This window comes from Urocitellus parryii, chromosome 2, assembly GCF_045843805.1.
Source record: "Urocitellus parryii isolate mUroPar1 chromosome 2, mUroPar1.hap1, whole genome shotgun sequence".
Classification (NCBI taxonomy): Eukaryota; Metazoa; Chordata; class Mammalia; order Rodentia; family Sciuridae; genus Urocitellus; species Urocitellus parryii.
In genome coordinates, this window is record NC_135532.1 from 39,022,236 (window position 1) to 39,038,685 (window position 16,450).

Sequence of the window (16,450 nt, forward strand, 5' to 3'; positions counted from 1 at the left end):
ATTTGACAAGGTTACTTTCTTTTAAGAGGAATTTTAAGTTCATAGCTATACTGAGATGAAGATTCAGACATTTCCTATTGTGCTCTCTGCCCTCACACATGTGTAGCCTCCCTCATTACCAGGGTCCCCCACCACAGTGTGTATTTCTTACAGGTGATGATCTTGCATTGACACATCATCACCTGAAGGCTGTTGCACATTCCATGTGTTTGGAGAAATGTAGCCATCATTATTATGCCATACAGGATTCACTGCTCTATAAATCCTGTGTTCCACCTGCTCTTCGGGTCTTAGCTCCTCAGTGCCCCTCCCCCTTTTAATAAACATTTCATGTAAAAATTGGAACACTGAAAGGGGAACAGAGAAGTTTATTTAGTAATGATAAATGAACTACCCTTTACCAGGCTTCATAACAGGTCAGTAGTCACACTCCTAGGGTACAAGTTGTTACTTTGGATTTGTATCCATGTTTTCTCTCTAAGTGCTCTCATATTGTAGGGGTACAATATCATCTCAGTGCTCCTTATCTCTGTGCACAGCAGAGTAATCTGTGGGACTTTACAGAATATAGGTTTGAGGATTCTAAATCGGAGTATTTAAAAAGCTCCATAAGTGTTTTTGATGTTCTGCCAGGGATGAGAATCAAGTGGTTTAGCACGTAAAACTTATGACTTCAAACAATAAGGAAGAGCTAATTTTAGACCACTGTGAGAGATGACAGATGAGTCCTGGGTGTGGTGGAAACATCTACTGAAAAAACATGTTTTCTCTCTGGTCTTGGAGGACAGACTTGCCACTGACACTTCCAAAAGATTTCCTTCCTTTATTTCCTTCTGACAGATGAGTGTTTACAAAGCCTCAGAATATTCTGTTTATTAGTGATAAGTGACACACAGGTAGATTTTCAAAATGACTCTGCATCAGAAATGAATGAATCTTTTCTTTTATACAGGTTTAAGTTTTTCTAGCCTGAAGTTTTGTTTCATCTCTTACATCCACAGAAAAGTTCAATGTCTTAATGTTTCCAATATAATTTTACCCTGATGTACAGAGAAAAATCAAGATTCTGTAGGAATGAAGTAGTATCCTCACTTGCTGATAGACATTTTTTAAGATGCCATTTAATTCATTTTAAAAAGCAAAGGTTAAGAATATTAAATATCTTCTTTAGTGTACAGCTACTATAAATGGACCATAACATGTAGAGTTTTATTTGGAGGCAGAATTCTTAACCAGTGAGAATGAAAAGAAGCAACCATAAACTATGTAACCTCGCCTTCTTTATTAGCCCCCCCTCCATTTTCGTAGCAAATAGGTTGAGCAAACTGTGAAGAAAAAGGAAAAATAATATTTTACTGTTATTTTTATATTCAGTCTTTACCCAAACATTGAAATATAAAACTTAGATTTTTTTCAGTAACTTTAACTAAATAAAAATCATAACATTTTCTATTTAGGAAGTAACTGATATTGGTCTGTACAATACATTTAATCTTTCATATTAAACCACATAGAGGGGCTGAGGTTGTATAGCTCAGTAGTAGAGCCCTTGACTAGCATGTGTGAGGCATTGGGTTTGATTCTTAGCACTGCTTATAAATAAATAAACGTCCATTGACAACTAAAAATATATTTTTTGAAAAATTATCACAGGAAACGTTGAAATAAATTATCAGTGTCACATGTCAATTCTAATATGAAAGTACAGCCTCAAAACAATGAACAGAAGAGTTTATGAGAACAGATGACTCTCTCAGCTGTATATTAAAAGAGCTTGTTTTTATCTCATTTACACATTACATAGTGTTACCATATGTATTAGTCAGTATTGTGTTACTATAATGAAATACTTAAGATGATTCACTTATAAAGGGAAAAAGGTTTATTTTGGCTCTCAGTTCTGGAATTCCATCTTAAGATCAGGTGGCCCCATGACTTTGGGGCTCTGGTGAGGGCAGCACATCTTGGCAAGAGTACATAGTGGAGCAAATTGTTTATATCAGGAAACATAAAGAGACAGGAAGCATGGTATCCCATAATTTATTGGAGGGCATGCCCCCAGTGACCTTAGAACCTCCCATTATGATCCAGCCCTCAAAAATTCTGCTACCACCTCCTAACAGTGCCACCCTGGGAACCAACCCTTTAACATGTGGCCTTTGCCATATATTTGACATACCAACTATGGCACCATAATGTCTCCATTTAAGAAACTTTATCTGTGGTAGACTATTTTCTTTTTTTGGTAATGGTACTGGGGATAGAACCCAGAAGACCTGCACCACAGAGCTACATCACACTAGCCCTTTTTATTTTTGAGACAGGGTCTCACTAATTTGCTGAGGCTGGCCTCAACTTGTAATCCTCCTGCCTCAGCCCTAGTAGCTGGGATTATAAGTGTGTGCCACCACACCTGGCCTTGTGGTGTGGCAAAGTTTTCTATAAGATACCAATTTAGGGGCTGGGGTTATGGCTCAGCGGTCGAGCACTTGCCTCGCATGTGCAAGGCCCTAGGTTCTATCCTCAGCACCACATAAAAATAAATAAAGATATGTGTCCATTTACAATTAAAAAATAAATATTTTTTTTTAAAATACCAATTTAGTCCAGAGGGAATTTCTACTGAATATTTAACTTGATATGTACAATACATTGGTCCCAAAATGAGGAACAAAAATATGCCTTTAAAAGCAAGTTCTATGCAATCATCCAGATAATAATAGAAGGCAGGATCTTCCCCTCCACCATTTGTGCCAGAAAACTGTAATGAAAAGTAAAATACATGAATCTGAACTTGTTCCTTTTATTATAATGAATGTTTAAATAATTAGAATGCTAAATTATCAGGAGTGATTAATTTTCCATCACTGAGACAAAAATGTTTAGTGTTGTTAAGGCTGCTTGATTTTTGACTTGACCTAACACAACATTTCATTTAAGATCCTCATGCAATATGAGTACAGCCTCTTGAGATTCACCTGCTGCTTGTCCTGCTCTAGCCTCTTTATTTGCCTTTCTTCCTTCAGGAATAAATATGCTGTTCCAGAAGGAAAGCACTGCATTTTCCACCCACTTCTGAGAAATTGTATAAACTAAAAATAAACCTTTGTGCTAGATGCATTATATATATATATATTTTTGGAGTTAAGAATAATAATAAAATGACACATACCACATGATATATAAGACTGTATAGGGCCTTAGCTCATGATAATCAAACATTAAATATTTCTGAGAGAAAGATGAATATTTCCAGTAAGTGGGTTAAAGACTATAGAAAGGAATATGGCAATTTAGATAAGATTCTGGTTTCATATGATTTTTAGTTCCAAACACACAGGACCACTTGGTTTTCAGCTTTATAGATTTTTAACAATGAATAAATAAGTAGTGATCCAGACAGGAATTAATAGGTGACTCCTAAGTTTTTTGCTTGATAAGTGTTTAGTAAAAATGGGGAAAGACTAGAGTAGAAACAAGATATTGTTGTTGATTTTGACTTAAATTGTGAGAAATTGGAGTGGGGTAGGAATTGAGAGTTTGATTGGCTATGATAGGTTTAATTTCTGTGAACAGGTCAGGGCTGGAGAAACAAATTTGGGAATCAGCAGCAGAAAGGGTCCACTAAATACTGAATTCATCGGATGAGATAGTAGGAGACAGTTTACATACCAAAGGGAACACTGCTATACCTAATAAAAAGACCACAGCATCAAACCACTAAGACTCTTAACAACTAATTTATTTTAAAATAGACAAACTATTAGTTTTAGAAAATAGTAAACATAGCAATTTTAAATGTATAGTTTTAACCAGTACAAAAAAGCAATAAAGCAACATCTGAAGTCTTAAGAATCTCAATACACGATCTCTGAAATTCCTAAAATTCTGTCACTAATTCTAATGTAAATTTATGAGCAAAAGACTCAGAAATATGGTAAGCCCTTGACATAAAAACTAACTGAATTGTATGCTATTCATGCAAAAAAAATATGAAGAAATAGGGTAAAGCTTTCTAGTGCCTGTTATCAAGATAACTGTCAAAATAGTAAGTTTGATGTTTAAACACAAAATTTTGTTTTCTAAGAAATAAGACCAGATTTCTTTTTAAAAAGAACTCTGAGTTTAGACAAAATGATTTTTCTAAATGCTAGCTGATGCTATCTTAAATACCACCTATTTTATATATACCATCTCTAAATAAGTTAATCACACAAGACGGTTTAAACACACCTTTAGGTGTAGGGGAAGGGGGATAGCACTTCTTTCTAATGCAGCTATTTTAATTTGAAGCTTTTGCATAAAATCAGAAAAATTAATGCCTAACTTACAAGACCTTTGATTACTTGCAATATTGGACTAGAGATAATGTGGCTTTTAATGTGCCAGTGTTAGACCATACTGACTTAAAATAGAAGATAAATAATTGCCAGTTCGAAAGATACATGGAAGACATGTACCATTCCAGAGAAAACACAAACCTTCCCAAATTTAGGAGGGCAGAATAATTATTGAGATGCAATTAAACAAATCCCTAAGGGAAACTCAAAAAAAAAAAAACCCTCAAGGCTTCTATAGTTAACAGACTTGCTATGGAATAAAATTAATTTGTATCTTGATTTTTTTAGGACCCAGGAACATTAGAAAGTGCACTTGGGATATACTGTATTAGAGTCCTCCTCAGCAAAGCTCTGACTGGACACTTTACTTTTTCAAGTACCAGATAGGTACTTAAAAAATTCAGTGATATGAATGGTAAAAAACAAAAACAAAAACCCCAAACCAAGAGTATTACAATAATATGCATTTTAAACCATGAGTTTGGATAAAGAGAAGAAATTCTTATAAGTTCTGAGGTATGAAATCTGTGTCAGTAGTATGACAGTATCATGTTTGTCCTTTGTTTTTTGCTTGTATGTAAAAGAAAATTTGTAAAACAAGCACACAATACATCAGATTCCAATACTAAAATAAAATCAAATGTGTAAAAATTAATTTTTTCCTAGTTTCTAATAATAATCTGTTTTAGCAGAAGAGTTTAAGATAATTTGGGTGAATGGACAGTCAGTCATATTGCATTTGGAAGACAGGACACATTTTCTAAGGGTGTTCACGTTTTTAAATTAAAAAAATATACATATAAATTAATAAAACCAAGAGCAAACATCACACATATGCTACAAGGGAAGACAAAGTAGTCAGACAGGCATGGGTTATTAGTACTCCCACTCCAGAGGCAGCCTCAATTCATTCATAAAGCAGAGCAATTTTACTTTGGAAATGTGATGATCTGCTATACCTTTTTAATGGCAGGATTACACAAGATTTTGAATCTTGTATAATAACAATGCATATACCATTGAATATAACATTGAAAGTGGCTTAGGAATCACCCACATAAATATTCAACTTGTATCTGCACATTTTATATCTACAAAAAAGAGATATTAATGTGGCTGTAAACAGAACTTGGGAGAGTTATACAGTCACATCTCTGAGAGATAATGAAGCCAGAGGCATACATGGTATACACAGTGTCCACCAAAGTCCTGAGATCCTCACTGTTCTTCCTTGTTTGAGGTATCCATGCTATCATTCATTTTCTGTTTTTGCATTCGTGTTCGAGTAGATGCTGAAAAAGAGAAGACGACCTGTTAATAGTGTTGATGATACTGGGTATGTTGGCAAGGGGTTGCCATATATATTATGCTCATGTCAAACTAATGGAGCTCAAAATCTTGCAAAGGCAGGGGTCTCCAAAGTTTTTAAAGTCATGTGAGTAAAACTGACTACAACATGTGAATTAAAGTGTTTCAAAGCATGTACTAATGAAATGTCCAGATGTGTGTATAAATTTTAAAATACTCTAAGCAAATATTGAAATTGAGAACTGGGATTGGTCACATACTCCTGTAATTGCAGATACTCTGGAGACTGAGGCAGGAGAATTGCAAGTGTTCCTGGCCAGTTTTAGCAACTAAGCAAGACACTGTTTCAAAAAAAAAAAAAAAAAAAAAAGCTGGAGATATAACTACAGGTGGTAAAGCACAAAAAATTACAGATAGATAAAAATAAATAAAATAAAACCCTTTTGTCTAATCCAATGAACTTCTATTCTTCCCTCAGTAATAATGAATGCAATTATTTTAAGCAAGCTGGTGAATACCTTCCTTAGCCTCAGGGGTTAAAACTCCCACTAATTGTCCTGAATTTTCCATCTGCACAAAATCCATGAACTTTGACCTGGAAGAGGAAACTGTATCGTAGCTAAGTGTGTCACCAGGAAATGTACTGATTACAGTTGTGGAACTCTTTAAGAAAATATACGTGTTTTTATAGGCTTTTGCTCCTTTTTAAATGCATACTGTACATTCCAAAATGCTTCCAAATGTCTTCACAGCATGATTTTGGTTATAAGCTTCATGTTTATTTTCATGTATTGGGAGGAAAAACCACAACTATTTAAAAGTTAAAATAGGAATATTTCAGTTGATATAAAATCCAAACAAATTAAATGTTTGCTATATTTAGTTTTAATTGTAACGCAATACATTGGGAAAAAATGGCTTAAGAATCAACCAAAAGTATTCTTTTAAATACTTTACGTCTCCAAGTTAGTATCTATGAAGACAGTTGAAAGCCTCTTCTTAGGCTTTAATTGATATTGTTCTCATTGATGTCCTATGACCCAGGAATGACTATTTTAACAACCTTCATTTTCTAAACATTCTTCTTTTACAAGTTCCAGATTCTTTTCCTACAAATGATCTGATACCACATATCAGAAACTTTCACACTGTTACAGCTACCTACCTAAAACTACCAAGCAGTGGATTGTGAACATTTATCTTTTCCTACAGAGTTGCCATCTACTATACTTGGATTAATTTTCTTTTATAGCCTCAGAATAGTTTAGAATAGGATTCCATTTGCCTTAGTATCACCATCCCCAATAAAAAAAATTGGGTGGGGGCAGGGCTGATGATTGAACTCAGGGTTTCACACATCCTAGGCAAATATGCTGTAGCACTGAGTGATACTCCCAGGCCAACATTCCAATTTTATTTCCAAACTTAGAAAATGACCTGGCATTCTTTACCAAAAGTCTGATTTTTAGTAATAGAAAACTTTTGTTTGAACATGTTTTAAAGCAGAATAAGACAGTGTTTTTTAAATGAGGGTGAGGATATGCTAGGTTTGTGAAACCTTTTCCTGTCCTTCATACATAAAAGACCTCCTCATGATAGTTCTGTTGCCATACAGTATTTTCTGACCATATGCACTACATTGAAGATGCCGTCAGGCAACATTTCGCTTCTTAGTCTTCCTGCACTTAAGATGTTAGGGTGACAAAGACCTTCATTCTGCAGCATACATTTAATTAAAAAATGTGTGAGGTAAATAAAATACTCTCAACCAAAATATTTTAAATGCATAAACACATCTGCTACTTGAAAAGGAATTATGTGTATTCTTTTATGAAGCAAAAGGCTTTTGCAATAAAAATAACTGTTTCTTTCATTTTTATAAGGTGAAATAAGTACTTACTCATTTCGGCCAGTTTCTGCTGAAATTTGGACTCCCCTGGGAGATGTTTACTGCAGATTTAAAAAACAAAGTATTTCACATACATATGTATAAATGCAAAACTCAAATTTCTATGGTGATTTCAGTGATATTTGATGATATTGTTTTATTGAGTAGTTGATGAGTCAACCATCTAAAATAAAAATGTCACAAATTTATGATTCTATATTTTTCAATGGTTCCTATAAAACACAGAAATTAGTATTTTTCAAGAGTAAGTTTTTAAAAAATTTATTTATTTTGTGTTCTAATTTGTTATATAAGACAGCAGAATGCATTACAATTCTTATTACACCTATAGAGCACAATTTTTCATATCTTTAGTTGTATACAAAGTATATTCACACCATTCGTGTTTTCAAACATGTATTTAGGATAATGATATCCATCTCATTCCACCATCTTTTCTACCCCCATGCCCCTTCCCTTTCCCTCCCACTCCTCTGCCCTATCTAAAGTTCATCTATTTCTCCCATGCTCTCCCTCCCAACCCCACTATGAATCAGCCTCCTTGTATCAGAGAAAACATTCAACATTTGGTTTTTAGGAATTGGCTAACTTCACTTAGCATTATATTCTCCAACTCCATCCATTTACTTGCTAATGCCATGATTTGTTTTCTTTTATTGCTGAGTAATATTCCATTGTGTGTATACATACCACATTTTCTTTATCCATTCATCTATTGAAGGGCATCTAGGTTGGTTCCACAGTTTAGCTATTGTGAATTGTTCTGCTATAAACATGGATGTGGCTGTGTCCCTGTAGTGTGCTGTTTTTAAGTCCTTTGTGTATAAACTGAGGAGTGGGTAGCTGGGTCAAATGGTGGTTCCATTCTCAGCTTTCCAAGGAATCTCCATACTGCTTTCCATATTGGCTGCACCAATTTTCAGTCCCACCAGCAATGTATGAGTGTGCCTTTTCCCCCACATTCTTGCCAACACTTATTGTTGTGTTCTTAATAGCTGCCATTCTGACTGGAGTGAGATGAAATCTTAGAGTAGTTTTGATTTGCATTTCTCTAATTGCTAGACATGTTGAACATTTTTTCATATATTTGTTGATTGATTGTATGTATATCACCTTCTGAGAGGTTCTGTTCCTTGGCCCATTTACTGATTGGGCTATTTGTTCTTTGCAGTTTAGCTTTTTGAGTTCTTTATATATCCTAGATATTAGTGGTCTATCTGATGTGCGAGTGGTAAAAATTTGTTCTGAAGATGTAGGCTCTTTATTTATCTCAAAATCAAAACAAAACAAAACAAAACAAAAAAAACGGCCTGGGGATGTGGCTCAAGCGGTAATGCACTCGCCTGGCATGCGCAGGGCGCTGGGTTCGATCCTCAGCACCACATAAAATAAAATAAAGATGTTGTGTTCACTGAAAATTGAAAAATAAATATTAAAAAATTCTCTCTCTCTCTCTCTCCTCTCTCTTTAAAAAAAAAAAAAGAGCTCTTCAACAAAAACTACAGAACACTAAAGAAAGAAATTAAAAGACCTTAGAAGATGGAAAGGTCTCCCTTGTTCTTGGAGGCAGAATTAATATTGTCAAAATGACCATACTACCAAAAGCACTATATAGATTTAATGCAATTCCAATCAAAATCCCAATGACATTCCTCATAGAAATAGAAAAAGCAATCATGAAATTCATCTGGAAAAATAAGAGACTCAGAATAATTAAAGCAATCCTTAGCAAGAAGAGCGAAGCAGGTGGCATCACTAAACAATAATACAGAGCAATAGTAACAAAAATAGCATGGTATTGGCACCATAATAGACTGGTAGACCAACAGTACAGAATAGAGGACACTGAGGCTAACCCACATAATTACAGTTATCTTATATTAGACAAAGGCGCCAAAAAAAATATATTGGAGAAAACATAGCCTTTTCAACAAATGGTGTTGGGAAAACTGGAAATCCATATGCGACAAAATGAAATTAGACCCCTATTTCTTGCCATGCACAAACTCAACTCAAAGTGGATCAAGGACCTAGGAATTAAACCAGAGACACTGCACCTATTAGAAGAAAAAGAAGGCCCAAATCTCTATCATGGGATTAGGCTCCAACTTCCTTAATAAGACTCCTATAATGCAAGAATTAAAATCAAGAATCAATAAATAGGATAGATTCAAACTAAAAAGCTTCCTCTCAGCAAAGAGTAAGTATTTTTAACTCTAATATTGAAGCCATCAAAATCTTATTTATAAATTTGTTAAAAAAGAACAGAAAACATCTGATATCTTTATTGAATTTCAGAAAATGATATCTGATTTTTGTGGTCTTTTAACTTTGGGCTACATTCACACCTATTAATCTGAACCATCCTTAAACCTCCACATAAAATTGGCATAGGAAGGTCTGGTGGGAGTGAGGGACAGCTTTGGGAAACATTCCAAAACATTCCTACCTTCCATCAGTTTCATCTGATCCTTCAATGTCAAAGCGTAGTTTTTTCAGTGGTTTAGGAGGGTTGCTTCCTTCAGCACTTCTTTTGAGCACACGGTCACTGTTACACACCATCTGATTTATTTTCTGGAACTTCTCAGAAGTCTACAAATTACATAATTCTTTATTGTAAATCACTTAATGTCAGCATTTTGAAGTTAGCATCTATTAACCATAGTCTGAGGTGTGTAAAAAAATTAGGCAGAAGTACATCTTTTCATTTTAACTTTCTGCCTTATTGGACCAAATAAAAACATTTCAGAATAAGTATACCAATTCTTGTCCATTAAATACCCACCCCTTGTAAATTCTCCTATTTTTTTTCCCCACAAGGTTCCTACTGTTCTTCTAACAAATCTGATTACTAGTCTGAATGCCTTGGCTCCTTGTTTTGAGAACTCACCCGCAAAGTTGGGCAGCTTTCTGGAACGCTTTTTTTTTTTTAATATATTATGCTTACATTTTTTTAATACCTTTATTTATTTATTTTTATGTGGTGCTGAGGATCGAACCCATGGCTTTGCACGTGCTAGGCAAGTGCTCTACCGCTCAGCCCCAGCCCCAGCCCCTGGAACTCTTTTTTGACAGAGGATTTTTAGGATATTTGATATTAAATAACAAGAAAGAAGATCACAAGAATATGATAAGCATGATATGTTCAGCAAACAATAATTTTTATTTTATGGGCATTAGATTGACAAGTCATATAGTTTATATATTTAAATCACCACAGGTATGGTATTTGTTGAAATACTGCTAATTCTCAAAATTTAAAAAATAAACAAATATCAAAAAAACTTCAGATTTTGAGTTCCGTAAGTATTACTGGAGATAATTTGAGATATCTCTGGAGGGAGAATACTGTCAAGACAAAGCAAAAAAAGCATTGGGAAAAAGTATCAAGTGGGCACATGACCTTATTTTATCCAATGGACAAATATGTGGAAAAAATATATTACTTAGCTATCAATTTTAGAAACAAAATGAGGTGAATGTCTGAGATGTATATTAACATGTTTACTTAAACTAAAAAGAAAGATGTAGCCAAACTTTCTGATAGAAATTAAATCTGGTTTAACTGGTAGATTTGACAGTAGAATTAGCTTTGCGTTTGTTTTATTTTCCAAAAATCAAGTGCAAAAGTAGGTTTTGATGGAAAATATACTTAGAGCACTCGATGAGCCCCTCTTTTTAAGATTTTTAGTTACTAACTTTAAACTATGGAAGTATATACAATATTTTCTCAGTGATTTTTAAGAGGTATGGCAAGCAAAGAAGTTTGAAGACCTCAATTTTATAGCCATCCAGCCCCAACCCTACTCGAACGTTTCCACATCTCCCTTGTGATGTGCAGCCTATCTTAAACTAAATGCCATAGCATTGAATATTTACAATGTATATTTAGTACTTGGTCATTTAGTATATAAACTTTTACCTATCTCTAGTTATTTCATTTGGGGAGTGTGGTCAGCAGCCTCTCAAGTGACTCCTAATGATTTCCAGTTCATGGTATTCATACCCTTATATGATCCTCCTCTCCTTGTGTGGGTTGGGCTTATAACCAAAATAATATGACAAAAGTGATGGAATGTCATTTTCAATATTAGGCTGGAAAAATACTAACTTCCATCTTGCTCTTAAAGCCTTTGCTCTTGGGCTCTGGGGCATATTTACAGCTGCTATATGATATGAATGAGCACAGTGGAGGATCCCAAGTGGCAAGGAACTGACAAGTTTGGCCCAAAGTCATCAAGTATCAGCTTACAATTATGAATGACTTTGCCAGAAGATGCTCCTTCAGTTGGGTCTGGAGCTGACTACAGCCCCAGCTGACAGCTAGATCAAAATCTTATGAAAAAGTTCAACTAAGTGAAGCCTAGATTACTGACTTGCAGAAGTGAGATAAATGTTCCTTTAAGTCACTAATTTTGAGGGTAATCTATTTTTCAACAATAAATAATATAAGCACTCTTCCCATTCCTCTAGAATACAAGTTCTGTGGAGGGCAGGATGGTGCAACATACTGATAACACACTGACTGCTGAATTAGTGGTGCTCCACTAGAGATGTTAATGGAAGCCAAATAGAGTAGTGGATTCTCAGCCTAGAATAACTGTTCCAAAGCTAAGCTTTCATTAGGACTACCATAAGCCCTGCCAATTTTACTGGGGAAAGTCTTATATATTACCAATTCCTAATAAATATACCAGAGAAAGAATAGCCTGGAAGTCTGAGAGGAAGAAGCATCCAAGAGTGAGTTTATATGTGTGTGTATCAACATGTATAAGGAGATCAGGATGGTGACATCTGGATATGGTGCTTCCATTTTGGAGTATCTCATTTTAAACCATATTCATATAACTGATTTCCAAAACTGTTTCGTAACCACTCCTCTGAGATTATATACATACACATGTGGGAACACAAAATGATATTTGGTCTTTCTCTTGCTTAGGAGAACAGAGTTCCTAAACTCTTGGAATTTCCTGAGTGACAAGGATGATAGGACCATCTTTTGTTCTAATGAAGTGATGCTTGTTGGGCCCCTAGGTAGCTTCAGGATGGGGGTTTGTTGCCAGAAAGACCCAGCCTTGCTTAGTAACTTAGAACTTCCAGAGGGTGGGGAGAGGAGCTGAAGATTGAATTAGTGAACTATGTCCATATAATGAAAACCTTCCCCTATTAAAATCCTTCAACAACAGAGTTGGCAGAGCTTTGGAGCTGGCAACTGCACAGGGACAGAAGGTTCTTGAGCTAATGACACTTCTGGACCATGCCCTAAGTACCTATTCATATGGCTGCACATCTGTATCCTTTATAATAAACTGACAGTAATAAGTAAAGTGTTTTCCAGAGTTTTTTGAGCAATTCCAGCAAATGATAAAATCTGAAAGGGGGAAGTGTTGTAGGAACTCCCTGATTTTTAGCCAAGTTGGCAGAAGTGTGGTGTAACCTATAGACCTGACACATGTGACTGGCATCAGTCTTATGGGACTGAACTTTGAACCTATGGTGTCTGATGCAAACTCTGGGTAATCAGAGTCAAAACTGGATTGAGGCTGGGTGCAGTGCGATATTAGTGGCAGACATCTGTAATCCCAGAAGCTTTGGAGGCCGAGGCAGGAGGATTATGAGTTCAAAGCCAGCCTCAGCAATGTAGTTAGGCCCTAAGCAATAGTGTCTCTAAATAAAATATAAAAAGGGCTGGGGATGAGGCACAGTGGTTAAGTGCCCTTGGGTTTAACCCCTGGTAAAAAACAAAACTAAACTGAATTGAATTGTAGGACATCAGTTGTGTACAGACAGTTGGAGAACAGGTGGGTTTGAGGAAAAAAACCCATTTGGTGTTAGAAGTATTATGAGTTAAAATAGTTCACAAATATATGTACATATATGAGTTTATCTATATTATATAATCCCAGAGGAATGTTTATAAAACAGTTTTGAGCCAGGCATGAGGTGTACATCTGTATTCCCTGCTATTCAGGAGACTGAGGCAGGAGGATTGCAAGCCTCAACAACTTAGACTCTGCCTAAAAATAAAAAATAAAAATGGCTTGGCATATAGCTCAGTGGTAGAGTACCCTTTGGTTCAAGTCCCAGTCCTGGAAGGAAGGAAGGAAGAAAGGAAGGAAGGAAGGAAGGAAAAAAGAAGGAAAGATGGGTGGGTATAGGGAGTGGGTAAGGAAGAAATACATATGGAGAGAGGGAGAAAATGAGGGGACAATTTTGAAGTTCACTTCAAATTTTGAAATATGATTCGATATTAAAATCTGCGATAAATATAAATTCCATTTAACATGCTTGGATGAAGTACTTAAATAACAGCATTTGTAAATTCAAATTAAAGAAATCTTTAATTTCCTTTATAGTTATAAGTTGTAGAGAGCAGTACACAGATACTCCACTACAAGAACACCAAATAAAGGATGATACAAGGGCATACAAGAGCACTTGTGGCATACTGCCATTTTTTTTACTTAATATTTTGTGCCATTATACTTTGTTAGAAGAAAATACTCACCCCAAATGATTCACCAATTGACACTAAGATTCTGTCAAATTAAGATGAAATATAAATTAGTAACAGAAAACATACACAGATTCTGCAGATATGCAGAGATGAACATATACATATCATTCTAAACTATCAGGAACACAAATCAAAGGTTTTCTCTACTCTAGAACCACTAATAAATCACTTTAATCAGAGACTTATTCTAATAGTGACTCAGTCTCTTTTAAGTTTTTTTTTTTTTTGTGTGTGTGTGGTGATGAGGATTGAATTCAGGGCCTCATGTATGCTATGAATGTGCTCTATTGCTGAGATACATCCTTAGCCCTCGTAAGTTTTTTTTGAAAGTAAAAAAATTTTAGGATACTTTGTTCCACTGTCCATACTTAAAAAGGGTAAAAGAAAGTTTTAAGTTTACCCTTACTTAGTTCTTCATAAATCAATGGACAAATTATCAAACTTCTTTCAAATTTTTCATTTAAAATTAAAGTGACATTTGGCAAAACTTTACAGTATTAAGTAACAATCAAAATTCTAATATTGAGATGTAGTAAAGGTTATTTATTATGTATCCCAGAATCAGAAATCTCCATTAGTCTGTTGTCTTTGTTTTGAATACATGATTTATGTTCTTGATAATAAAGCTGCAGAACAGCTTTGATCTAACATAACACAGATTTAAAATATATACATGGGGGCTGGGGTTGTAGCTCAGTGGTAGAGTGCTTGCCTTGCACACGTGAAACCCTGGGTTCGATCCTCAGCACCACATAAAAATAAATAAATAAAAATAAAGATACTGTGTCTATCTACAACTAAAAAATATTTTTAAAAATATACACATGGAACTAATGGCTATGTAGATTTTATTGTTCTCCATTTTCTTGATAAGTGGTCATCATTCTATTCGATTAGCCAGAATACCTAAATAGGCTACATAAATAGAGTGTTAAGATATTACTTTCTTAATGCCCAATCAATGATTTATGGGTTAGGATATTCAGAATGTGACTTTTTTACTAAAGAAAAACAATACAAAACATCATGGTTGAAAACTACATAAGAATATATTTTCATGTGGCAGCACAAGACTGTGTAAATTTACCTAAATAGACATGTTATCTTCACAGTTTATAATGTAAGCTGTAGATATAAGTACATGGATTTTCAATTATCAAGTGAATAAAAGAAAGATACAGAGGTACACAGGAGCACTTATCATATTTTCAATTATTTTTTTATTTCATGCTTTACTTTAGAATTTGAAATTTTTATCAGGTGTGCATTACTCATGTAATTAAACCCACCACATAGTTATTTCTAAACAGTTAATATAGCCCCTTCTCCTTTTTTTATTTTTCTTGCCCATTAGGTACAACTATATAGGTTGACCATTTCTGAGATGAGACTACATTAAATATATTAGCTAATCTGCCTCCTACTTTATACAAGTAAAGTCAGTTTCTAATAGCCCATGATAACATATAATTATTCAACTGAAGAACTTCAAAGCCAGAGAGAACTTATGATTGGATTGGAAGATAATATAATGATTTATAGTTATACAGAAGCTTTCAACTGAGAATTTAAAACAACTTTGCACTTATCACTTCACTGATCCATAGCACCCTTCTAAAGTAGAGAGAGATCTGCCCAAAGTAATATAAAGAGGCCACTGGCAGAGTTAGGGATGGGCCTCTAAAGACTTAATTGACAGTCATCTATATTTAAAGTCATATCCATGCAAAATGAACAAGGTCTTCAGACAGAGTTCACAGGAAATCCAGTAAACTGTAAAATAAAAATTTTTAACCTGAAGAATTTTTAATCTGAATCTACTTTGTTTCTCATGTTGGCTACTTGTAAAAATATCAAAGTGTTTTGAAATGTACATACTGGTTATCAGATATTCACAAAAGAAGACACTAAACTAAAGTTGATGACAAAATTTTCAAACCCATCCAAGTAAACAGATTTCCACCCCCTAAATTCTTGTCATGTTGCTTAATATAAAAAAGCAAATTAGAAATTCAAGAGTCTAGCTTACTTTAAACAAAGAAAGCTTTACATTATTCTTTAGCTTATTTTAAACAAAGAAAGCTTTACATTATTCTTGGATCAAAATTATCCCCTTACTTCTTATCACTTTCCTAAAGAGAAAATACCAACCTTGATCTTGGAGTCATTTTTGTTGGTGTTGGCAGACCTTCTGAAATTTTATATGGACTCTTCAGGGGTGATATATAGATGTTCCCCCCAGGAATCCGTAAGGGTGAACTAGAAAACTTGTAAGGGCTTCGAGGAATGTGAGGTATTGGTGACAAGGTAGGAGGCTAGAGCAAAAACAAGAAGCAGGTTATTTATTTAATGTTGTAATAAGATCCATTACTT

The 16,450-nt window shown here is 34.7% G+C and overlaps 1 protein-coding gene across 2 annotated transcripts in view; it reads right to left on the reverse strand.

Moving 5' to 3' along the window:
* Positions 1-755: 755 nt before the first annotated feature.
* The window catches only part of Rb1 (RB transcriptional corepressor 1), a 155,476-nt gene continuing 139,781 nt past the window's right edge, over positions 756-16,450 (reverse strand). For both annotated transcript variants that reach the window (XM_026393653.2, XM_026393652.2), the window contains 5 exons: positions 16,229-16,392; positions 14,069-14,099; positions 10,007-10,149; positions 7,549-7,598; positions 756-5,632 (listed from right to left, as the gene is read on the reverse strand). In XM_026393653.2, the coding sequence (XP_026249438.1) occupies positions 5,559-5,632; positions 7,549-7,598; positions 10,007-10,149; positions 14,069-14,099; positions 16,229-16,392 (462 nt within the window). In that variant the 3' untranslated portion in view covers positions 756-5,558. The remainder of the gene's footprint in view (positions 5,633-7,548; positions 7,599-10,006; positions 10,150-14,068; positions 14,100-16,228; positions 16,393-16,450) is intronic.